Source organism: Pituophis catenifer, unplaced genomic scaffold (assembly GCF_029215685.1).
Source record: "Pituophis catenifer annectens isolate HBS135680 unplaced genomic scaffold, rPitCat1.0.hap2 SCAF_3, whole genome shotgun sequence".
Taxonomy (NCBI): Eukaryota; Metazoa; Chordata; class Lepidosauria; order Squamata; family Colubridae; genus Pituophis; species Pituophis catenifer.
The window spans coordinates 51,173,861-51,199,265 of record NW_027256883.1 but is presented as its reverse complement, the minus strand read 5'-3'; the positions used below and the strand labels follow the sequence as shown (position 1 = coordinate 51,199,265).

General features: G+C 37.1%; 1 protein-coding gene across 2 annotated transcripts; it reads right to left on the bottom strand.

Moving 5' to 3' along the window:
- Positions 1-888: 888 nt before the first annotated feature.
- Positions 889-11,138, bottom strand: MYL12B (myosin light chain 12B). 2 transcript variants are annotated; one of them, XM_070940606.1, is made up of 4 exons: positions 11,042-11,138; positions 2,475-2,673; positions 2,153-2,314; positions 889-1,391 (listed from the first exon to the last, which is right to left on the bottom strand). In XM_070940606.1, the coding sequence occupies exons 2-4, from the start codon at positions 2,656-2,658 to the stop codon at positions 1,219-1,221; spliced, it is 519 nt and encodes a 172-aa protein (XP_070796707.1). In that variant the 5' UTR covers positions 2,659-2,673; positions 11,042-11,138; the 3' UTR covers positions 889-1,218. The 2 variants fall into 2 exon arrangements, with proteins under 2 accessions (XP_070796707.1, XP_070796706.1); XM_070940605.1 differs by lacking the exon at positions 11,042-11,138 and adding an exon at positions 3,214-3,283.
- Positions 11,139-25,405: the final 14,267 nt, after the last annotated feature.

Here is a 25,405-nt window from a genome sequence, read left to right as displayed (position 1 = left end):
CTACTTATTTTCCCAGCAAAAGGGCCCTGTAGTTATTCAAGATATATTTAGGTGGGGCAAGTATGAGGAATGATAACCAGTATATCACATATTTTCAATTGTACTTTCTTTCAATTTGTCAATAAACTTATAGTATTTGAGGTGTTGTGATTTCTAGCCAACTTATAGCCAACACTTAATGCCAAGCCTGATAACTAAAAGGTTGCACGAATATTAGAGTTCCAAGGTAGCACTGAAATGGATACTGGTCCCTAGAAAAAATGAAAATTATTTTTGTATACATTATTCTAGCTAATAGGAACAGCACTCTAAAGCAGGTTATAAAACAGGATAGATAGCAGTGCTTCTCCATTCCTGGCTGGATATCGGCACATACCAAAATTCTTAAAAGCAAAAGCTTAGAGAAACTATTGCTGATACTGGAAATGAGGGGAAAGATCAGTATAACAGAAGCAGTGATAATTAGCTAGGGAAGAAACTAAAGCATTATGCTTTCCTAAACTTCTAGTTCATTTTTTCTGACTCTATTCTCCGGTGACACACTGAGAAAAACTATATTATGTTCATGAATCCAAAATGGTATGATCTATAAATTCTCACCAATGTTAAAAAAAAAAAAAAAAAAAAAGCTTCGTAAGAATAATGAATTTAACAAGGGTAGATAAAAAAACTGGAGATGCCATGATTTTCTAGGCCAATCTACTCAGAAAATATATGTGCAAGATATGTTTACCCTGAAAAAAATTAAAATTATAATAGATACACAGTTGAATCTATATGAAGTAGTGACACGGTGATATTAGTGTTTCATAAGATCATTTTCCTATTCTTTATAGAAATAATGAGGTTTGGCTATCAACTCTTAATAAAATCTTATACTTCGCAATCTAGCATTTGAGGTATTTTATTGATATAGCAATCTTATTTCAAAATGGCATTATTACAAAATGTAAAAATCCAGCTAAACCAGAAAAACACATATTTTTCCTGGGCCTTCAAACTCATTGGTCTCATCCTCCAAATTCACCAAAATTACAATTTCCATTGCTGGCCTTATTAAACTGGTGCAAGATGTGCCAGAATGGCCTTGTATAGATAAATACATCGAGATAGGTAAAAGCTGTAAAGCTAGCTGCATGCAACAGGTTCTACCAGGAAAAATCCCCCTTGAAGATAACCATGAGATCTAAAGAGCAATGCAGAAGCAAGAGTTCTGTTTTAGTCATCTTTGTCTTTTGCTCCATGTTTCAGGATGCGTGTGAACTCAATGTAATTGAAATTGCCCTTTTTATCAATTGGTGCCTCTCTAAACAGCTCATCAACTTCTTCATCTGTAAACCTGTCTCCCATTGTTGTCAACAATTCTCTCAAGTAGTCTTCTTGAATGACACCTAGAAATGTGAAAAGATTTTGAGAGAGAATTTTAATACAAGAAGTTTTAGTATAACATATTATACACAAAAAAAAATCGAAATTAATCAAAAGACTTTATTGAAAGTGCTCTTAAGTGCTTTTAAAATTTTACTGTTTCAGCACTTATTTATACTTTAGGAAATAAGTATGAACAAATAAAATGTTTGTAATTATTTAACAAACAATTACTACTAAATTGTTAGCAATTTTTTCTACTCTAAATAAACTTTGTGGATTCAAAATCACGGTATGAGTAGAAGTATGAAGTCTTATAGAATTTGATTATGTCAGTTATGGCTGTCACCAAATTAAAGTTATGACTAAAATCTTAAATGAAACTATTTTAGTAAATGGCCCCGGTTACTGAAAACAAATAAAGTAAAATGTGAATAATGCTGTGGTATCATTATCAAGCAGCTGAACATGTCAGAGAAGGAAGGATCAGAAATTTCCAAATCTGACTACGAAACCAAATGATTTCTTCCCTAAACAAGAAGAGTTTCTATTTTTAAAATCATCCCTACCAAACCATTCCTTTGCAGAAAATATCCCTAATTTTTGCAGTTTTAAAAATTAAATGTCACAGCTTTGCTTTTTAAACACCTATTTTGCCATGGTGTCGGAACGTGTTTCATTCCTTTGCCTTGAACTTGTAGATCATTTTACACAGAACTAACCAAGATTATATAATCAAACTCAAAAGCTACGAAATTATTTATGATACTTTATAGCTTCTTACCTGTTGCTTCTTCATCAAAACATGCAAAAGCATTCCTGATTACATCTTCCGGATCAGTACCATTTAATTTTTCACCAAACATTGTGAGAAACATAGTGAAGTTTATTGGTCCTGGAGCCTCGTTCATCATGGCATCTAGATATTCATCAGTTGGATTTTTCCCTACAATCAATTAACATTTAAAATTGAGCCACATCAATAGTTGGAGGGTTATATTTCAAGGCGCAGCTCTAAAGTATTAAATAAAAATTCCTTACACTTTAACCGGGGAGGAAGTTAGCAAGAAGAAACATAACTGAAGTAAAATAGAAAAAGTAATTACCAAGTGAAGCAAGCATATCATGCAGATCTTCTTTGTCAATAAAACCATCTCTGTTTTGATCAATCATGTTGAATGCCTCTTTAAATTCTTGAATCTGTGACTGATCAAACATAGCAAATACATTGGATGTAGCACGCTGAGGGCGCTTCTTAGTGGTCTTTGTCTTTGCTCTTTTGCTTGACATGTTGGCTGCTAGACTCTAGGAGGCAAAAAAATCATTGACGTAAGGAACAGTAGAGAAAGGAAGCAACAATCTATCTTCAAGGCTGTTTAGCTTAATCTAACAAATCATCATCACCGCAGTTACAATTTGTTTTAAACATAGAAGTCTTCACTGTAAAGCATGTTAGGAAAAACAAAAATAGTGTGAAGAAAAAGCCAACATGCTGTATTGAAATATTAAAAAATGAAATTTAAATGACATGTTACTCCCTGAGCTTTAGACATTCATACCCTGTAACATTCTTGTTTTATTTACACTTTATGGGTAAAGTAGGAGAGTGTGTGCAATTTAACAGACCCGATAGCTCATAACGGTATAGATTTGGGAATGAAAACAAGTTCATAAATGAAGATCAATCTGTTTTCAGCTACCCACTAAAATATGTTTTGATTCCTTTGCTGTTAAATAAACAGTGCTGAATTTCTAACTGAATTAGAAAATAAGTATTAAAAGCTATTTAAAACTTAAAACACATATCTGGATTTTGTTAATTTATATACTAGAGAAAAACCTTACCATGATTCAAAATAGATTACAGTCCAATGGTTTAGTCAAACTTCAGACAGCAGGAAAAGATGCTACTGCTGGTTATATATTGAAAGGGAAGATCTATAAATAGGTAATCCTGATATCATCTACTGATTAACTTCACAATTTTAAACTTGTGTTCCATCTATTACAACAGTCCCCTGACATATAAGAACACATATTACTGTCTGACTAAAAATAAGTCCATGCACAAGTCACCCAGCAAACATTCATTACTCCATAGATAGAATAGCCAACAAGCATAATGTTTAGAATCTTCCATTCAAGTATCCTCAACTTTCTTTCAATGATGATTTAAATTGAAGTTACTAGAATTAAAAAGATTCATATTTTTAAATAAATAAATGCTTTATTTACGTTGTACGTTTGTGTTTAAAAATAATAATAATTTTAAAAAAAGAGATTCATATTTTTCTACATACAGTTATATAAAATCTCTCCAGGCATAATTGCATACACCTACTGCTCCAATTATCCTGGAAACTATTTTATTTCACTAAAATATTATTTATTCAGCACCATACAGTTACATATGCTGCATACAGGAAAAATTGATAATCTAAGTTTCCTAAATAGCTGAAGAAAAACTGATGTGAAAAAATAATTTAAAAAATTACTGCAATGGATTTTATTACAAGAACTGACATTAGAAATCCGATCACTTGCTAAACTCGTCTCTGGACAATCACCCTACCATCAAATTAAAAAAAAAATTGAGAGTTTAAAAAAATATTTAAAATTATGACGAATAATCAAACTATAGATCGTCATCAGCGTTCCAGAAAAACCCCAACCATTTGTTTAATAACTATTTGAAGTTACAATGGCACTGAAAAAAGTGACTTATGGCCGGTTCTCACATTTAGAACTGTTGCAATATCCCCATTGTCACATGATCAAAATTCAATTGTTTGGCAACTGGCATGTGTTTATGACAGTTACACTATTGCACTGTTCCAGGGCCATGTGATTACCATTTGTGACCTTCCCCAGCTGGCTTCCAACAAGAAAGTCAATGAGGAAAGCCAGAGTTGCTTAACATTCCCGCATGATTCAATTGTGGCAACAAATGAGATAAAATGGGGCAAAACTCAATAACTGCTTTGCTAAGTAACAGACATTTTGGGCTCAATTGTGGTAGCAAGTTGAGGACTAGTTGTATAAAGAACTAAAAATAGTACTCTGGAAAATTATTAAAATTCCTTTTCAACATAAATGTAAACATAAAATCTGGTTATTATAATGAAGGTAAATTTAATCTTAGAAATTTACAACTTCCAAATATCTTATTTTTATTTTTTATGTAAAATTTAAAAATACAAACTAGAACAGAACAAAACTAAACAGAACAAAAATCAATCAAACAAACAAAAAGGTGCATTAAAGAAAAAAGAAGAAAAAAGAAAAAAATCACATATATTGTTCCCCCCGGTTGAATTCTAATAAATATATTTCAACATTAATAGTTTTCCCCCCTTGTGAAATAGGTCTACAATATATAAGCTTCTAGAACTATATTTACCCAAGCAATTTGACCTATCATTTATCTACTATAAAAAAAAAGGTTAATAGGTAAGCCCAACACTAAAAACTAACTTCAAAATCCTGTTAACAATCTATTATTGTATTTAACTCACAAAAAGTCTGCAAAAGCGTCAATTTCAGCCTTATCCATTACAGTCATTGTTTCTGATCCGTCCAGGATCAAATATCCTTGATTGATTCTTGATAATAAAACTTTTCTTTAAATTTATAACTAGGGTATTTCCATATAATTTCATTTCATTCCTCAAGTCATAGATCTCTGTTGTATTTCCACAGCATGCATTTTTTAAAAAGTCCATGAATTTTCTTAAGAAAGTCCAATTCATCTACCATCACTGGATTCATGACCCTTTCAGACTTCTTCACCAAACGTGTAAGTTTCCTACGAAGTTCCTTCTCCCCCAACCCTGGCAGCAACAAATTTAATTTCCAATCCATCAGATTGGCTATATCTGAGTATCCTCTTTAAATTCATTTATAATTGTTGCTTCATTAAATAGCAACAAATAATTGTTGCTATAAAACCTATTATCTAAAAATTTTCAAAGAGACCTTATAGGCTAAAAAGTATTCTTATTTTGAAGACTTTCAAGAAGACTTTTGTTATTTTCGTTTTTAATGTATCTAAGAACATAGGCATTTCCTCTTAAGGACAGTCTGTTCCACCACTGGCTAACCGCAGGAAGGATTGAGATAATTTTTCCTGCCATAGAGAATGAATAAAACAAAGGGAAAAGTTCCTATCTCTTAAAAAAAAGGGACCAGAGAAATATTAAGAAATAAAGTACAATAAAACAGCAAAGTTCTCATAAAAACTGGTAAAATACAAATTCCTTACTGCAAGAGTCTAGAGTACATCAGATTGCATTCACTAGAAAAGAAGAAAACTTCCATGTGGCAAAAGCGAAAGTATTTGTTACTCCAAAAACAAAGTAAAAATACTTTTAAAAATCACGTTTATAATCCAGCAAGGCCTGGGTTCAGCATTCAGCCAGATGTTTAGCATTTAAAATGTAAGTCAGCAATCAAAAGAAAACAATTTCAAAAGGTGATGTTAAAGCAAAGATGCGCTTAAAATCTGAACAAGTGATAGGAAAAGATGGAGCCTCAATTCTCTGGCCATTCTGACCATGAATTGCAACCACTAAGATTTCTCATTACAGGTAAGTAATTGCATTACAGGTAAGTCATCCGAGAGTCATCTGGGGTTGTTCCTAGTTGCTCCCATTAAAATCTGGGCAGCATACTACCAAAAAACCAGTTTTGCCAGCAAAATCATCTGTTTGTCAGCAGGGAAAAAAACTTACAGTCACTCAGGGCACCATTTTCAGAGGATCCTGATCTCTAAATATCTTATAATGATTGAGACCAAATAATTTAATTAAAATTAGAAAGCTGACAGAAGACAAAAGTAAACATTCCTATTTTTTTTATATACACAATCTTAAGGAACATTTTTCTTTTAGGAAATTTAGGAACATTTTGTCTGTACTGCTTAAAGCAACTAAAACTCCAACATAAATATTTTAGAACTAAGAATGTAGTAAAACATCATCTTTATTTTTATTTATTTGTATCCCGTCTTTATTGTTTTATAAATAATTCAAGGCAGCAAATATATGTAACACACCATTCTCCTCCTATTTTCCCCACTTCAACAACTCTGTGTAGTGAGGTGGGCTGAAAAAGAGTGACTGGCCCAAAGTCACTCAGCTGGCTTTCATACCTAAGGTGGGACTCAAACTCCTGCTTTCTAGCGTGATGCCTTATGCACTAGATCAGGGTTGTCAAACTCAAGGAGTGACTCAAGGGGTGTTTAGATCTGGAAACAGCAAAGGACTGGCCTGCGGTGCCTCTGCCAGCAAAAACGGAGCTCAGGGAAGGCCTTTTTCACTGGCAAATGAGCATGCTCAGTCCTCACTGGCCTCTTTTACTGATATCCTTTCTCAATTTTTCCTTTTAAAATTATTTTTGTGTTTCTGAAAACCCCAAGATCCCAATGACAGTACTGATACCTTTCTCTTATGAATGAATAGCATCTTTTCAGCAACCTAGAGTCAAAAGCACTGAAATATGATTTATAAAAATGAGGCTTATAATCAAATGATACTATTTCTACCACATGGTTTTCTGATTTCTCCTCCTTGAAAACAACCAGCATTTTAACCCTATCTTAAGTGAGTTCTTAAAAAAAAACCAAAAGCTTTGGATTCTGGGACTCCCAGAATCTGCTAATACTGCTATATAGTATGTAGATGATGCATTTCAGTTACATTGGCCTTTCAATTAAACAGAAAAAATAGATTAATATTACTCTTATCAAAATCTAATAAAATGTGAACTGCACATGACTGTCAAAGTATAACATACTTTTTAACCTCATTGCCTTTTATTCCAAATTATAATGGACTTGGATTACAATTTGTTCTGTTTGGATCTTTATAAAAAGCATTTCTAAGCGATCATCAGAAAAGCTTCCTTTTTCAAAGTACCGATACAAGAGAGAAGCACTAATGACTTCGGACAAATATTCACAACATTTTATTTCACAAAAGTCCTGTTATACTTTGCATACTTAAAACATAAGAACTTCTGAGTGTAGGTAAATCTACAAACATCAAGTGATTTGCCATTAGATTTCATAGATGAGCATTCTCCTAAAATGTGCTGCACGATAGCACAAAACAAAACCCAATCAATCTGTACAGGTAATCCTCGACTTACGACCACAATTGAGCCGCAAATTTCTGTTGCTAAGTGAAACATTTGTTAAGTGAATTTTGCCCCATTTTATGACTTTTCTTGCAACAATTGTTAATTGAATCACTGCAGTTATTAAGTTAATAATATGGTTATTAAGTGAATCTGGCTTCCCTATTGACTTTGCTTGCAAGGACGCAAAAGGGGATCACATGACCCTGGGACACTGCAACCATCATAAATATGAGTCAGTTGCCAAGCATCTGAATTTTGATCACATGACTATGAGGATGCTGCATCGGTTATAAGTATGAAAAACGGTCATAAGTCACTTTTTTCAGTGTTGTTGTAACTTTGAAAGCTCACTAAATGAACTGTTTTAAGTCAAGGACTGCCTGTATTTCATTTCAAACTTTATTTTCCAGAGTGAGAGGAGCATGAAACTACCTACTGTCTTTCCAGATTGTGTTCACTATACAGAATTTGAGATTAGGGCTCGGAATACAGAAAAAGCCTATTTTGTTAGAAACTATTTTTAAAATTTTTGTTTTTAGAATTGGGTTTGCCATAGCAATCAATACTGTAACTGGAAACCAGCAGAGGGCAAATCGTCTTTAACCTGGCTTCCTTTGGAATGTGCTAAGCAAAATGAGCTAAAAGGGCTGGGAAAATATTTCAAATTCCTCACCACCATCAGCACATTTTTAGAGCCTAAGTTTTTCCAGACTTATTTTTTTTAGTTATTTTCACCCAGAAACAATAAACGTCTTGTGCTAAATTCTATGAATTCTAATACAGATCTGTTTTATAATTATTCTGAGCTTGTTTTCATGAAAATACTACGCATGTACGTTCACCATGAGTAAGAAAGATGTACCTATGCCCAATTTGAATACAAAAACCATATTTTAGGTCTTCATTTTGGAACAAATCAAATTCTCAAGTGTTATTGGTTATTCATTCCTTAAAAGAGTTGATCAGAGAAATGTCTGCCATAAAATAGCTGTGCAGGTAGTCCTCAACTCACAACAGTTTGTCTAGTGACCATTTGAAGTTACGACGACCTTGAAAAAAGTGATTTGACCATTCGTCACACTTATTACGGTTGTAGTACCCCCATGTTCATGTGATCAAAATTCAGACACTTGGCAACTGACTCATACTTACAACAGTTGCAGTGTCCCAAGGTCACGTTTTGCAACCTTCTGATAAGCAGAGTCAATGGGAAAGCCAGATTTCCTTTATAACCACGTTACTAGCTTAACAACTGCAATGATTCATTTAACTGTGACAAGAAATAAACTCAACAACTGTTTCATTTAGCAATAGAAATTTTGGGCTCAATTGTGGACGTTAGTCAAGGAACTACCTGTACGTGGTAGTGTAGTGTACACATGTGAGCTCTGCACACAGAGTAATTTATGTAGCAATTTATAGAATACTTTTTCTTCCACCTAATGCCCACTAAATGTATTGGGATGGCAAATTCCAGTGTTCCCAGCCTGCACAAATAGTAGCCAAACTGGAAGGAGAACCTGGGACTTGTAGTGTTATCTTCAACCCCAACCCCTGAGGCTGGAAGAGGACTATTAGGGGAATTATTTTTTAAATTCCAATTAACAAAATAAAGGCAGTATGCAAACTTCTTTTTTCTACTTTCATTCTTCTTTCAATATCTGTGAAAGATGCAACCAAAAACATCCAGAAAACTTTTATCGCTCAATGAATACAGATAGTTCTCATTTAACGACCACAATACAAGGAATGCAGTAATTGAGTAAAACATTACAATACGCCGCTCAACTTATGTTAGTCTTGCTGGGCTTATTAAGCAAAGTTCTATGACCACAACTTGCAACTTCCTGCAGTTTCCCCACTCACTCTGCTTGTCAGAAGCCAGCTGCCCAGGTTGCAAACAGGATGCTATGAGTATTAAATAAATTCACACTGTGGGTTGCTAAGCATCCCAAACTGTGATCACATGGATGTTCTGACCATCTTAAATCATAAACTTGCTGTTTCAGCACCATTGTAAGTTTGAATGTTAATAAGCAGGACAATCATTCACCAAAGATTACGTGCAACTGAATGTGGATCTCCTCTGGTATTGTAGGTTCTCCCCTGCATTGATGGCTTTTTGAAGTTTTCTGGAATGCAATCCTTTGGTTGGATCCACCTACTACGACCCTGTTTCCCCCAAAATAAGACATCCCCTGATAATAAGCCCAATCAGGCTTTTGAGCGCATGGCAATAAAGCTAAGCGCTTATTTCAGGGTTCAAAACAAATATAAGACGTGGACTTATTTTGGGGGGGAAAACACGGCACCCTACACTATGGATTTCTGTAACTAGAGTTTGAGTAAATGAAACTAAAACGCGCATCCGAATCGGGCCTTTCGGATGCATTTGACGGGTCTACTACCCAAAGCAGAGATGTGGCTTTTCGATAGGAAAAGAAAAATCTGCCCCATCTCATAGCAAGAGGTTTGAGGAAACCACCAACTAACTACACAATGCCGTTTTGTTGGGAAATACGGCCAAGCAGAAGAGCAGCAGCACCGAGTCTGCTCTCTCTCTCTCTCTCTCTCTCTCTCTCTGTGTGTGTGTGTGTGTGTGTCAGTCAAAGCGCTCCAAAAAGTTGTTTGGTTCAGGAAATTATCCCATAAACTTCTATCCTCCAGCCAGATTGACCAGCACCAACCGTTTCCTTACCACAGGGGTCTCCAACCTTGGCAACGTTAAGACTTGTGGACTTCAACTCCCAGAATTCCTCAGCCAGCAAAGCTGGACAAGCAAAGCTGGCTGAGGAATTCTGGGAGTTGAAGTCCACAAGTCTTAACGTTGCCATGGTTGGAGACCCCTGCCTTACAACACCAAATTACAAAAGGCAGAGCCGCCTTTTGTGGGCATTTTAAGACGGTAAAGTGTTCCTTCCCCCCTTTCCTTTGTTTCCAGGCTTCTCGTTTCACCCGATCCAGTTTTACCATCGCTCCCATCCCACTCAACAAGCTCCGGTCTTGCTGCGAATGATGGATGTGGGGGGGGGGGGGCGGCGTCCCAATCCATCCAGCGAAGACCAAGCAGGCTCTTCCAAGCGTTCAGAAACCGCTTCAACTTGCCTTCCCACCCCACCCCATCCCTTCGGCCCAAGGCCAGGTAAAACTAACGGCTCAGCCTCTGCCGGACAAGGCCCGCCAAGACCGGAGATCGGCCGAGGTTCGCAGGGCCAGGAGATCGGCCGTGGCCGGTGACCGTCCAACCCTCTTTTCCTCTTCGTCTCAACGCCCTTTTCCAGCCCCGGGACTCGCCGGCGAGAAAAAGCGACCTCCGAACTCCCGGCTACCGAGATCTGCCCAGCCGTTCAAAAGTAACCGAAGCCGAACTTCACAACCAGCAGCGGGGAAACGGGAGGGGCGGGAAGGCGGGGGGAGGAAGGGAAGGGAAGAGAACCACAGAGGGAACCTGCAGCCCTCCGCATCCACTTATTCCAGCTCCCTCTCGCAAACGAATCTGCCCACCAGCCCAACCGTCCCCTCCGGTTTCTCTCACCTCGATTCTAACGGAAAGAAATTCGGCGCCGATGGATCGCGGCAAAGGACAAACGGCCGTTCGAAGCAAGGAAACCAACAGCCCCGGCACTTCCGGAGAGCGCGACGGCGGGAGAAACTACTGTCGTGCTAGAGGAGGAGGAAGGGGAGCAAAATAGAATGAGACGGTGCAGTCGGTGGAAAAAAAAAACATAGCCTGCTACTGATAAGGCACACAGCAACTACAGGTTATGTTTTCTTCTAAAGTTTAGATACGTGCTGGAGGCCAAAAATCCAATAGGAAAGGAGCTGGCTGGTCCAACACTTCCCTCCGGTTTTTTCACTATTGATTTGGTACAGTCCGATCTGCTCGCCGCATTCCAAGGGACGGGGTGTGGCTAAAATGGGAAGGAGAACTCGGGGGCGCATGCGCGAATGCGCCTGATGACCTTGTAAGGGAATTGAAACTCTTTTCCTGTTCAGCCGTAGTGGGTAGGGTGCTGGTGACGTCAGGAGGTTCGCGCGAGCCAAACTGACGTGTTTCAAGTCGCATTCCGGGGCAGGGAGGGGGAGGGGAGCTTTATCTGAACGGAGCGAGAAGCTCCTCTTGCGGGGCTTTGAGATTTCTCGCTCTTGAGAGATCTTCCTTCGGTCCTAGGAGGTTCCCTCGGCTCTTCTCAGTTATTTTTTTGAGTACGGGACGCTTGATCCAAGGGCTGCCCCATAAAATGACTATAAGCAGGATTTGGCTAGTGACTAGTCTAAAGAAAAGAAGAATTAGGGGTGACATGATAGCATTGGCACTTAGACTTATATACCGCTTTGCAATGCTTTACAGCCCTCTCTAAGCGGTTTACAGAGTCAGCCTATTGTCCCCAACCATCTGGGTCCTCATTTTACCCGCCTCAGAAGGATGGAAGGCTGAGTCAATCTTGAGCCTGGTGAGATCTGAACTGCCAAATGAAGGCAGTCGGCAGAAGTAGCCTGCAGTACTGCACTCTAACCACTGTGGCACCACCCCTCATGATAGCAGTATTCCAGTACTTGAGCAGCTGCCACAAAGAAGAGAGTGCTGCCACAAAGAAGCCCTGGAGGGCCAGACAAGAAACAATGGTTGGAAACTAATCAAAGAGAGAAGCAACCTGGAATTAAGGAGAAACTTCCTAAAAGTGAAGACAATTAATCAGTGGAACAGCTGGCCTTCAGAAATTGTGGGTGCTCCATCACTCCATCACTCCATCCACTGGAGGTTTTTAAGAAGAGACTAGTCAATCACTTGTCTGAAATAGTATAGGTCAGTGTTGGCGAACCTTTTCGGCACTGAGTGTCACCTGATCTTCGGTTTATGGAGCACATGCGCACGCGAAGACCAGTTAGCCGGCTTGCATGTGCACGCCAGAACTCAAAAGAGCAATGGGCGACAGCTGGCGTGCCTGGAGAGATGGCTCTGCATGCCACTTCCAGCATGCGTGCCATAGGTTTGCCATCGTGGATATAGGTTCTCCTGCTTGAGCAGGGGGCTGGACTAGAAGACCTCCAAGGTCCCTTCTAGCTCATTCATTCTATTCTAACTATCTGTGGCTCCTGATATATGAGGAGTTGTTCTTTTAAAACTAAGGTATAAGACCTCCAGGTATATAATAAAAGCATGCTCATCAAACTGTTCTGTTTTTTTGCATCACAAGGTGTTTTTTTTTAGCTGCTATATTTAGGGTCAACTCAAGGTGGTGAATGCATCTAATACTCCCTTTTCCTTCTCCCTTCTCCAGAACAACAACGCTGCAAGGTTGGCAAGGCTGAGAGAGAGTAACTGGCTCAAAGTCACCCATGCACTCATGCATGTCTAAAAGAGGTTTCTACCATAGGTTCCTAGGCCAACCACATAACCTTAACCACTACAGTACACTGACTGTCTTCTATATTTTTGGACATAGAGCTGTTAACACTTTAATGGCTTCTTTCTCCCCCAGCAATTCAGTTACTATTTTATCTGTTCTTGGATATTTCCTATTAAACAGCCTGTCATACCTCAGTTTCTATGGAGTCAGTTCTTCAATATGTTTTCTTTCCAAATGTTTCTGTCATTTTATAGTCCCTTTAGAGTTAAAGTATAATCTTTCCATCTTCCTCTCACCTCATTTCCATTTTAGATCCTTTGCCAACTCTTCTTTAGCTATAAAATGTCCTGATTTTGATAATGATTGTTTTTGCTAATCATTCATTTTCTGGTTATTTTTTATCTTTTCACATTGAGGTTAATATATCATTCATGTATTTTCTATATTAGAAATGTGCATTCACCTGTCAGATAATGCCCTATGGCAGGGGTGTCAAACTCGCATCATCACAGCTGCGTCACATGACATATTGCGACTTTTCCCCCCTTCACTAATCTGTGCATGGGTGTGGCCCGTGTGTAACGCATCCGGCCCGTGGGCCGTGAGTTTGACAGTCCTGCCCTATAGTTTCATCTGTCTTTGCCTATCATGATAGCATTTTCTGGAAATGGCACTATAATTTGCACTATACTGTGCATGTATGTAATATACAACTACATTACATACTATATTTTCAGCCATATAGTCCGTTTATCCTGGTGTCTGTATGACTACGACCAATATCCATAGAAAAGGACTTAATTTTTTTCTATAATGAATTTTGATTGTTTTGTTTGTTTTTAAATTCTATTCTGTGTAGAGAATAATATTGCAAAAAAAACAAAAAACAAAAAACCAACCCTGTCAGGGTAAAAAGGGAAAACATTTGTCATGTGTGGCAGTCTTTATCTGGATTATGACTAAAGTTTATGTATATGCATACATTAAACAAAAGAAACCGGTTGCATATTTAACCTATTGAATAATTCACACTGCATTGCAAATGAGCTGAAAATCTGTATCCATGAAAAGCAAATTTGTATATTTTATCTATTCCTCCAGCAGATGGCAGGGGAATGAAGATGCAAGAAAGTAAAAATGATTTAAATCTCATAATGAGTAAAAAAAAATAAAACTAATTTTGAACAAGAAGTACCAGTAAATCTGATAATTAAAACATTAATGTCTGACTTCATGCCTTTGATGCCCTTATCTTCATCTATATAATTTAATGTACCTACGAGACCGTCTTTTGCCACCAATAGCCTCCCACCAACCAGTTCGTTCTCACAGGGAGGGACTACTCAGGGTACCATCAGTCAAATTATGGTCGACTGGCGACTCCCAGGAGGAGGGCCTTCTCTGTGGGGGCTCCAACCCTTTGGAATGAACTGCCCCTGGAGATACAGAATATCCCTGATCTCCGTGCTTTCCGCCGTGCCCTCAAGACCCTGATGTTCCAACAGGCAGGGCTAAACATACGAACATGTGAATGATTTTTTAAATGTTATCTAATTCTGGGTTTTATTTAATTGACCAAACTAAGTAATAATTTTAATTAGCAATTTTATGATGTTTGTGTGTCTATATTTTTCTTGACTGTACACCGCCTTGAGTCCTACGGGAGAAAGGCGGTATAGAAATTAAATAAATAAATAAATAAATAAATAAATAAATAAATAAATAAATAAATAAATAAATAAATAGTTTCATTTATATCTCCACAATTTTTCCCCTTAGGATTTCATTCTTACACTAGGCTCTGAATTTCCTCTTTCCATTTCTTATTATACTGGCAAGACTGAGCTTGTAGGATGAAAAACATCTCAAACCAAAATAGGAGGAAAGATGTGTTCACTGTCTTGTTTGTAAAAAATGATAAAGGTGGGAAATCAATCAATCAATCTGCCTATATTCTTGGAGAATTCTGTTACCCCCTAGTCAAAGTGTCTGACATCAATATGATCCCCACAATCAATGGCCTGACTTGCCAGTACAAAGGGGGAAAGATGCTGCAAATGGAATAAATTATATAGTGATAATTTCTCAGCCTTTCAACCTTGAAGTTCACTAGCTAAGGAAAACAAGTCTCTCCTTTGGGTGTTGAAACAAAGGAATATTTTATAATTTAAATGCAATTTAATGAAAAATCAGAAAAAGAAAAAAACTTTTTAAACTGAGGCATTCACATGAAAGAAAACAGCAATGAGAAAATAGTGTTAAAATAATAGACATGGTCTTAAAAGAATCTCTCATAAAAGCTATGAGGCCTGTAAACATGGGACAGATCCAAGTTTTGTCTATCTTGCTAATCAAAGCACCCATATTAATTGAATTTCCACAATGACAGTTAACTTTAGATACAATAGTTATTATAAACAAAGATCTTAACCAGACCACATTTTTGCTGGCCACATGACTAAGGAAGTGTCTTCAGACAGTGCTGACTCCTTGTCTAAGAAACCGAGATGAGTATCACCCCTTAGAGGCAAACATGACTAGGCAAGGGGAAACCTTTACCTTTATAACCATTAAGTGGTTTTCCCCTCAACTACTTTTCCTAGCTTAAATATATCGTTATAATATTGTATTCCTTTCCCTTGAAGATCTGCTTCCCATTTCACATGATAAAGGGGAATCTTTTCCTAAGCGTTTCCACCATTTCTCAGTCAAGTTCCTCCACATTCATTTGAGGAATCGTCTCTACCCAGTTAGATCTCCCATTAGTTCTGGCAGGAGAGACATTTCAGGTCCATCCACAAGGGAATGCCATCTGTCATGGACTAGGAAGAGAGCCCTTTTTGTCTTGCCCTTTGGAGCATCATCCTGGGGAGATCAGGGTGGCCTTGACCCTACTAGTCTTTTATAAGGCTTTAAATATGTGACTTTATTCAATTATTCAATGTTGATGCAACAAAGCCCTCCTCTTCCATAGTAGTTATTTTGTAAGAATACTCATAGTCTGCTCTCAAAATTCTAGCACACCAAACTAACCCATCAAATCAGCAGTAACTCTAAATCCAGAGATAGTGTGGCTATTTCAATTGTTTTCTTTGACTATGAAATCATTACCTAATTTGATATGAGCATTTTTCTGAAGTGTATGATTAACATAATTTTACTGTGTAGATAAATTACATGTTGGCAAGCGTATTGACTTAATGATTCCATTGGATAGTCTGTCATCCAAGTACTATGATTTTAAAAGAAAGGCAATAAGAAGCAGTTGACAATCATTTTAGGTAATTTTGGGGAACAAAAGACCATTTTAAAAAATATATTTGAAGTTATTTTGTTTGCTATTTGAAAGAAAATTAGGGGATTTTTAAAAATTAATTTTAAAAATAAGACCAGTTCCCTACTATTTTACATACATTAACCTAGAAGGCAAATTCCTCATGTCTTTACATAAAATTATTTTCAAGTTAAATGTAGATAGGATTCTGCCCTTTGAAAATAAAAAACATACTGGAACATGTAAAACTCTTGTAGTTAATGGCAGCATTAACAAGTACCAGTAATATTCCCCAAATACAATTCTTAGTCAGAGAGAAGGTTGATTGAAAACCACACATGTAAATATTTAACTAATGATGTATCATTTTTTTGTTAATGAATCTCAACAGTCTCCTTCCTGGATCAAAATGTTTGTCTTTACTAAATATAAAAAATATGTATTCAATAGTTTAAAATGCTATATTTTAGAAACGTTCCTACTGCAAGTTAGTACAAATTTTTAAGGCCTTCCCAAATATTTCATACTGAGGTTATTAGTATGTATTCTACCATTACAGAGGAAGTACTAAATATGTAGCTATTTAATTAAATTTCAAGGATGCTTGATTCCAGTTTTAAATATTCATTTGTAGATTACAATAGACATTACAGTATTTATCAAAGAGAAACTTCATTAAACTGAAGTCAGCTATATAAATAGAAACACAAAGAGATGGAAAGTATACCGTATGGAAATAAAGATGACATGAGAGGTTAACTACAAGTAATCCTTGGATTACAATGACATTTGGGACAGGAATTTTCATTGTCACTAAGTGATGTCATAAAAGTGTAATATCACGTGATTGCATCACTTAGTGATAGCAAACTCAGCACTCCTGGTTGCCATCATAATCCCAGGACGGTGTGGATCATTAAGTGAGAACCTCATGTGACTGCAAAGTGGGTAGAGGTGAAATCCCAGGCAACCAGACCAGTAAAACATGTGTACATGTGCACAGGTGCTATGGAGAGGTAAGCAGGAGCTGTGGGGAGCTGCTCTGTAGTATGGGTGCTGCAGCTGGGAGCTACTGAGTATGGTTGGGTGTTTTGGGCAGTGAGTGCTATGGAAAATGGATGGATGCGGTATGGAAAGAATCTTGTCCTTTCCATCTTTTCTATCCATACAGGAAAGGCAAGCAATGATCTCCCAGTGGTTCCTTTTTAGGAATGTTTATTTCTTCATTGGTCCCTGTGCTTTTCTTTGCTTTCTCATCTCTTTCCCATATTAATATTAAGGCAAACTTTTTCTCTTTTTCCCTCAATGTAGCATTGTTGATCTTATGCTACAATAATCAAAGCAATAGCAGAACAAACTGTTCTTTGTTTTCTCAAATTCCTCTGTAGATCCATGGAAACTGATAGTTCAGCTTCCCATAAATAAAGTAGCAATGTTAAAATATAAAGGGGCCTAAAAAAAAAAAAAAATGGAAGCTTTGCAGTTATCGGGGCAGGAGGTGGGAAAGGAAGAAGTTTATGCTTTGCCAAGTGAGCAGAAACTGAAAGAACGCCTACTTGGAGATGTAAGGGTTGAATGAAACATGATCTAGGATTAGGGCAGTTCTTTGATTTAATGAGACAGTGTTGGATCAACCGCAAAATCATGGAGAAAAAAATCATGGAGAAAAAAGCAGGACACACTAGCTAGACCAGCCACTGAACTAAGGCAGTCCTCAACTTACAACAATTTATTTGTGACCACCCAAAGTTGCAACGGCACTGAAAAAAGCAACTTATAACATTTTTTCACACTTATGTCTGTTGCAGCATCCCCACGGTCATGTGACCAAAATTCATGCTTGATAACTGACTCATATTTATGACACTCGCAGTGTCCCGGTGTCATGTGATCCCCTTTTGCGACCTTCTGACAAGCAAAGTTCATGGGAAAGCCAGATTCATTTAACAACCATGTTTCTAACTTGACAACTGCAGTGGTTCACTTAACAAATGTGACAAGAAAGGTCACAGAATAGGGGCAAAACTCACTTAACAAATTTCTCAGCAACCTAAGTTTTGGACTCAGTTGTGGTCATAAATTGAGGACCACCTGTAGTTATCACTGCAGCATAGTGCCCTGACATATTTAATCAGATAGTTAAACTCAGTAATGATGATGATGATCACAATTACAATACTACTTCAATGTATCTGTCTTTCAGAGGATGTGTCAGAGCTGAAATTTGCTTAATTACAAATAAACTGGCCAACCTTTGATTTAAGGCTCCTAATTTGTTGAAGGAAGGACTCATTGGAGAAGAACCTAATGCTGGGAAAGATTGAGGGCAAAAGAAGAAGGGGATGACAGAGAACGAGGTGGCTGGATGGAGTCATTGAAACAGTAGGCGTGAGCTTAAATGAATTCCAGAGGATGGTAGAGGACAGGAAGGCTTGGAGGAACGTTGTGCATGGGGTCATGATGGGTTGGATACGACATCGCAACTAACAACAACAATTTGTTTTTATTCCTAAATAAGCTTGACCCTATGTTCTTAATTTGGAACCTTATCTTAATAGATACTGTGAATCTCAGCTTTCAAACTGAAAAAAAAAAAATTAAAATGCTAGGAAGGGCTTTGTTTTAGCCCTGTTCTGTAAGCCACTGCCTTTGCCCCTGTTGCAATATTTTCAGGATCAGACTCAATAAAGATAATAGAAGTTATAGGTTTAAATATAATTCTCTTTAATCATAATAGGCATTCTATATTCGCTGAATATTCAAGATAGAAGCAAGGAAAATGGGGAGGATGGCTCCTTTTATATACAAGGGGCGGAGCCAGGAATGGGAGTGGTAAAATATGAATACATTAAAGCTCAAGTAATAAGTTAACCCCTGATGTTCCATATATACATTATTTACACATTAGAGAATAAGGCATTTACATCTGACAAATCCCCCTCTAAATGCCGGTTCGTTATACAACACCAGTTACATTCAGATTCAGGACAATATAATACATATAATTTAGAAGTTAAATATTTGTGTTGTTTAGAAGGTAAGGGTTTTGTTAATATGTCAGCTAATTGTTCAGAAGTATCACAATGTATTGCTTTGATGAATCCGTCTTGAGATAGTTGTCTCACGTGCTTAAATTTTATATCAATATGCCTGGACCTTTGTCCAATTGCATCGGATCTAGAAATTTCAATGGCCGCTCTATTATCTTCATGCATAATAAATGGTAAAGTAGGTTTCTTCCAAACATCTGTGATCAAATCATTGAACCATACAAGGTTATTTGCAGCTTTAGACAAGCAAACATATTCTGCTTCTGTGGTAGAGGTGGCTACCAGTTCTTGTTTACCAGTATACCAGTAAACTGGACAATCGTTCAATAGAAAAACATAACCAGAGGTACTCTTTCTGCATGATGTATCACCAGCCCAATCTGCATCAGCATAACAAGTAATTTTTGGTTCTTTGTCATTATTGGGTTCCAATATTAAACAAAAATCTAATGTACTTTTCAGATATCTTAAAATTCTTTTGACAGCTTCCCAATGATACAAGGTTGGTTTGCTAACATATCTTGACAATAAATTGAGAGGTAATGCAATATCTGGCCTAGTCCAATTAGATATATAAAGGAGTGAACCTATAACTGATCTGTAAAATGTGTTGTCTTTAAACTCAGGGGAAGATTCATCATTGTTTCTAAGAAAATCAGTTTGCATAGGTGTGTCACATGTTTTGGCATTATTTAAGTTACATTTGTTTAGGAGTTCAATGATTTTATCTTTTTGAGTAAGTTTGAATCCCCTTTTTGTTTTGTTAATTTGTACACCAAGGTATTTATTCACTCTACCTAGTGATTTCAATGAGAAGTGTTCGTTTAACTTATTTACAAAGATTTCCCTGCTCTCTTTATGCTTTCCAATATATAAAATATCATCCACATAAATTAATACAAATTCAATATGATCATTACTCTTTTTTACAAAGAAACAGTTATCAGCAGTGGTGGCGTTGAAATCCATGGTCTTTAGTACTTTTACCAAACAATCGTACCATCTTTTGCCAGATTGCTTCAATCCGTACAGACTCTTATTTAGTAACCAAATTTCGTTCTTATTAGTGTATTGACTGTGTGGTGCTCTTACATATATTTCCTTATCTAATTTTGCATGTAAGTATGCAGTCTGTATGTCATATTGAAACACGTCTAGATTGAGTGCAGATGCTACTACAAGAGCTGTTTTGACACTCTCTGTTCTCACTGTGGGTGAATATGTGTCAGTATAGTCTTCTGGATATTTTTGTGCATAACCTTGTGCAACTAGTCTGGCCTTGTATAAGGTATTACCTCCTTCTAAATTCTTAATTTTATAAATCCACCTGGTACCTATAATTGTTTTATCCTTAGGTGCGATCGCAGGTGTGAATACATTTAATCCTTGTAAACTTTTCATTTCTTTTTCCATAGCTAGTTCCCATTTTTCTCTTTCTTCACGGGGAAGTTTCAATACTTCCTCATATGTATTAGGTGTTATTTGTTCTCCATCCATATGCATAATATAATCTTTGTATTTATTTGGTATTTGGTTTCTATTATTTCTAATATTTCTTTCAGGTTTGCTATGGTTGTCATGCAAATATCTGGCTTCCTTTTTTGTTAATGTGTCTGTCTTTATTTTATGCTGACTATTTGTCCAAGTTTTGGTTTTGTTCTTACTTTTGTTAATATTTTGATTTTCTGTTGTTCCTTCCTCGCAAGATATATTATCTTTGCTTTTATTAGGAAAAATTTCATTAAGGTGCAACTTAGACCAATTGGCCTGCTCATGAAACACAGCTGTTCTGGATACTATAAATTTGCTATTATTATCGATGAATCTGTACTCTTTGGTTCCAGTTTCGTATCCCATGAATCTTAATCTCCTGGATACGTTTTCTCCCTTTCTCCTCAATTGTTTAGGTATGTGCACGTCTGCAGTAACTCCAAATATGTGCATGTGTGCTAATTTAGGTTTTCTATTGTACATCACCTCATATGGTGTCTTATTCACAATACTGGACCATGTTCTATTTTGAGTGTAATTTGAATAATGTAAGGCTTCTGACCAAAATTGTTTGCCTAAACCAGCATCCTCTAATGTGCATCTAATCATGGTTTGTAGTGTGGAGTTCTTTCTCTCTGCAATCCCATTTTGAAAGGCAGAAAATGGATTGGACGTGAAATGTAGCATCCCTCTATCCTTTAACCATTGGGAGAATTCTTTAGACATGAATTCACATCCCCTATCTGTCATAATTTGTTTTATTCTGATATTATGTTGTGTTTCTATGCGTTTGTAGAATTCCTTAAATTTCTGAAAGGTTTCATCCTTGTGCTTTAATGTGTAAACAAAACCATAGCGACTGTAATCATCCACTATTGTTAGGAAGTAACGTTTTCTATAGGTAATTGATGGAGTTAATGGACCAACTAAGTCCATATGTACCAAATCAAAAATATTGTTAGTTGATCTGTTAGATTTTTTTGGTCTAGGACTGGTTTTTATTTTGGTGGATTTACATACTGAGCATTCTAAATAATTTTCACAATTTTTTATTTTTACACCTTCTGCGTGTTCAGTCATTTTTTGTACTACAGGAAAGCTTGCATGTCCTAACTTCCTATGTAAGATATGAGCACACTCATCATGAATTGGTCTACCTATTTTTGGTTTCTTCTCATTGTGTGTATTTTTGTTATCATGAGTTATTTTACATTCATCATTGTCACTGTTACTGACATTTTCATCATCTGCTTCAATACAATCTTCCATATTTGAATCAATGTTATGTAACCATCTTTCTTTGGTTATCAGATAGGGTAGACCCCCTTTTATCATCACAGTACCTACATTTGTTTTGTTCTTTTCTATAGTTGCTTTCCCCTTTGAGAAAACTATATTGATGTCAGATTCTCTGCTTAGTTTTATAGCACTTAGTATGTTGTGAGGTATTTCTGGGATTAATAATACCCCCTCTATTTTCCCTAAACCAGGCAAGGTCACATTTCCTCTGCCTAATACTTGAACCTTTTCTTGATTAGCTACCTTTATCACAAACTTATCTTCTGTAAATGAAGATAATATACTTTTGTTATTAGTGGTGTGATTTGTTGCACCAGAATCAATAAGCCAATTATTGTTCTCATCTTGTTGTGTTTTGGTGCTGTCTTGTTTATTTAGCCCATTTAGTGACCCAGATTTTCTCTCTTTTGAATTTTCTCTACCCCCTCTACTTTCTCTGTAGTTTGGTGGACTTCTATATTTGTGTCTATCTGTGGAAGATTGTCTGTAATTGTATTTGCTCCTATATTCTGGCCTATGTCTCTCCCTTGGGACTTTGGGACAGTCTCTTCTACTGTGTTCCCTGGATCCACAATTGTGGCATCTGAAGGCTTCATTATATTTATCTTGAAAGACTACTTTCCTAAAAGATTTGTGTTCTGTTTGGTTACTGGAACGATTTTTTCTTGAATTGTCTTCTGCTATCAATTTGTTAGATAGACTTTCTATTGATAAATATCCCAAATTAATGGTATCTAAGTGTGACATAAAGCTATCCCATGATGGATCAAGTGAATTGATAATAACACTTTTCATAGTTTGATCTGAAATCACTTCCCCCCTCAATTGCAGCTCAGCTCTTATTTTGTTTAGATTTATCAAATGTTCACTTATAGAAACCCCTGGTTTCACTCTAGAAGAAAAGAAATCCTTAGACATTCTTGTGGTTGTGGCTACGCTATCGCTGTGAAATAGATTAAACATGCATTGAATTATTTCTGATACAGTTAGGTTTGGTTTGATGCTATGATACATTGCAGGAGACACGCTAGAAATTATTATGAAAAATGCTCTATGATGTAAACAGTCTATTTTTAAAGTCCAAGGTCTTCTTGGAGGACTAGTTATAAAGAATAGTAAATTTTCTTTCATAAAAATAACCTGAAGCTGTTGGTACCACTCTTGTAAATTAATGCCATCAACTCTAAGTTTTGGGAAGTCACTGGGTAAGTTCCCCACATTATTTTGTCCATTACTTACAACCTGAGGCAGTCCGTGGTCTCTCAAGTGCAGGAAATTACAGAACGGCATTGGGATGCTTGTAACGAGTCTGCGCGGTTCTCTGGCCAGTTCAAGTCTTTCGGGGCCGTCTACGTAGTTTTGCACATGCGCGTTGCTCATTTCTTCTTTGGCGCCGTTGTGGAAGGTTCTCTCCATTTCAGCTCTCTCGATCCGCTCCTCTTCAGATGAGTCGGTCTCTGGCTCGGTTTTTGGGGCTTTGGTGATGGCGGCGGTTCTTCTCTTTCTCTTGTGTGTGCTGGCACTCGATTCTGTCTGCGGTGTAGGACGGAATCGGCATGGCTCTCTGGGCTCGGGTGTCGTCGTTTTCGAAGTCAGGATGGGAGCGTGCAGGTCTTGAGTTGTCGGTTTGATTGCTTGCTTCTTCGTTGATGTCTTAGAAATTTTCAATCTTGGCCCAAAAGCAGCAAAAAGTGTTTTCATTGCTGACTCTACTTGAGACTTTGTTAAATCGTCTTCACTTTCTGATTTTGGTTCATCTGAAGAGTTTGAGACTTCTTTTTCACTTTCTTCGTCTGATAGCGTTTTTCGCGCCAGAAATTTTGAACTGAGCGTTTTGATTGGCTCTGCTTCACTCTCTTTTGAAGTTCGTTGAAACCAAGATGGCTGCCGTTCAAAATTTCGCGCGGGGTCACATTTTTTCTTTTTTACAACTATTTTCTCAGTAGTCATTTCACTCACAGTTTTTTGATCTTTGGGTTTTTCTTTAATGATGTTTTTCTCTCTCGCTGCTCCGCTGTTCCTCAGCATCTCCTGGAGGTCCGCGATGAGGCTTTCATCATTCTTTTGGCTTTTTAGTATTTTTAATATTTCTGACCTGAGTTCGTTATTTTCTATCTCGATTTCTTCCTGGTCGTTATTTTCACTCATCAGTTCTTCTTCTTCAGTGGTGTATTCTTCGGATTCTCTCGAAATCGCATTAGTGGATTCGTTGATCATCTCTTGATCAGTTTCTATTTCTTTGCTGTAGGCCCTGGTGTTGGGCCTATCTTTCTTGGACATTTTTAATTACTTATTGAGTCAATTAACCATCCTCTGCTACCATCTTGTTGCAATATTTTCAGGATCAGACTCAATAAAGATAATAGAAGTTATAGGTTTAAATATAATTCTCTTTAATCATAATAGGCATTCTATATTCGCTGAATATTCAAGATAGAAGCAAGGAAAATGGGGAGGATGGCTCCTTTTATATACAAGGGGCGGAGCCAGGAATGGGAGTGGTAAAATATGAATACATTAAAGCTCAAGTAATAAGTTAACCCCTGATGTTCCATATATACATTATTTACACATTAGAGAATAAGGCATTTACATCTGACAGCCCCATCACTGAAGTTACCATTTCTGCCCTACTGCATAATACCAAGCAGTGGTCCTTTTGTTCTCCTTCTTGTGCTGACCAACTTTTCCTCCAACCAACTAATAGTAGAATGCCAAAACCAGGAGGCAGCCAATTCTCCACTTCCATCCCTGCTCTTCTCTGTGCAGGCTTAGCTGTATACAGTAAGGGATGGAGAAAGAAAAAGTGATGGGAAAAGGAAAAAAAAAAAAAAACCAAGATGACTGTTAGAGCTGCTCATCTGTTTGGCTGGCAGGAATTGGGGAAACCAAAGCACATCTTGGTTTCGGCAAGGAAGGGAGGAGGGAACCCACTCTGTCAACTTGAGGAAGCACTGCAAAAACAATGATCACAGTAGCTTCCCTTGTGCACATGTCAAATCGATTTAACTTCAGAGTTAATTGGTTTTGCTCTCTGAGACAACTAGGAACCCCGCAACTTTGTGAAAACACAGTTTCCCAACATTGCATGGGAAAGGCGATGGAGATATTTGTAACCAATTGATTTAGCTTAAATCGAATTCTATTCTCAAGGGATGGTATTAGTGCCACCACATTTCTAAATCAGATTTATTCATTTATTTTTAAAAAGTAGCACAACCATATTTACATCATTTCTAAGCTGTCAGAAAGGATTTAGTTATGATTTGGAGACAGAAAAGTTGTAGCTTAAAGCTGCTGTCATCATATATTTGCAGAAAGATTGTGAGCGTCCTAGCTCTCTCTTTGCTATTGCTATTTTTAACAGCCTTCGCAGCCTTAAAAGGTTGCGAGTGTTGCTTTCACATTCCAGTGACTGCTGGCATTATTTTTGT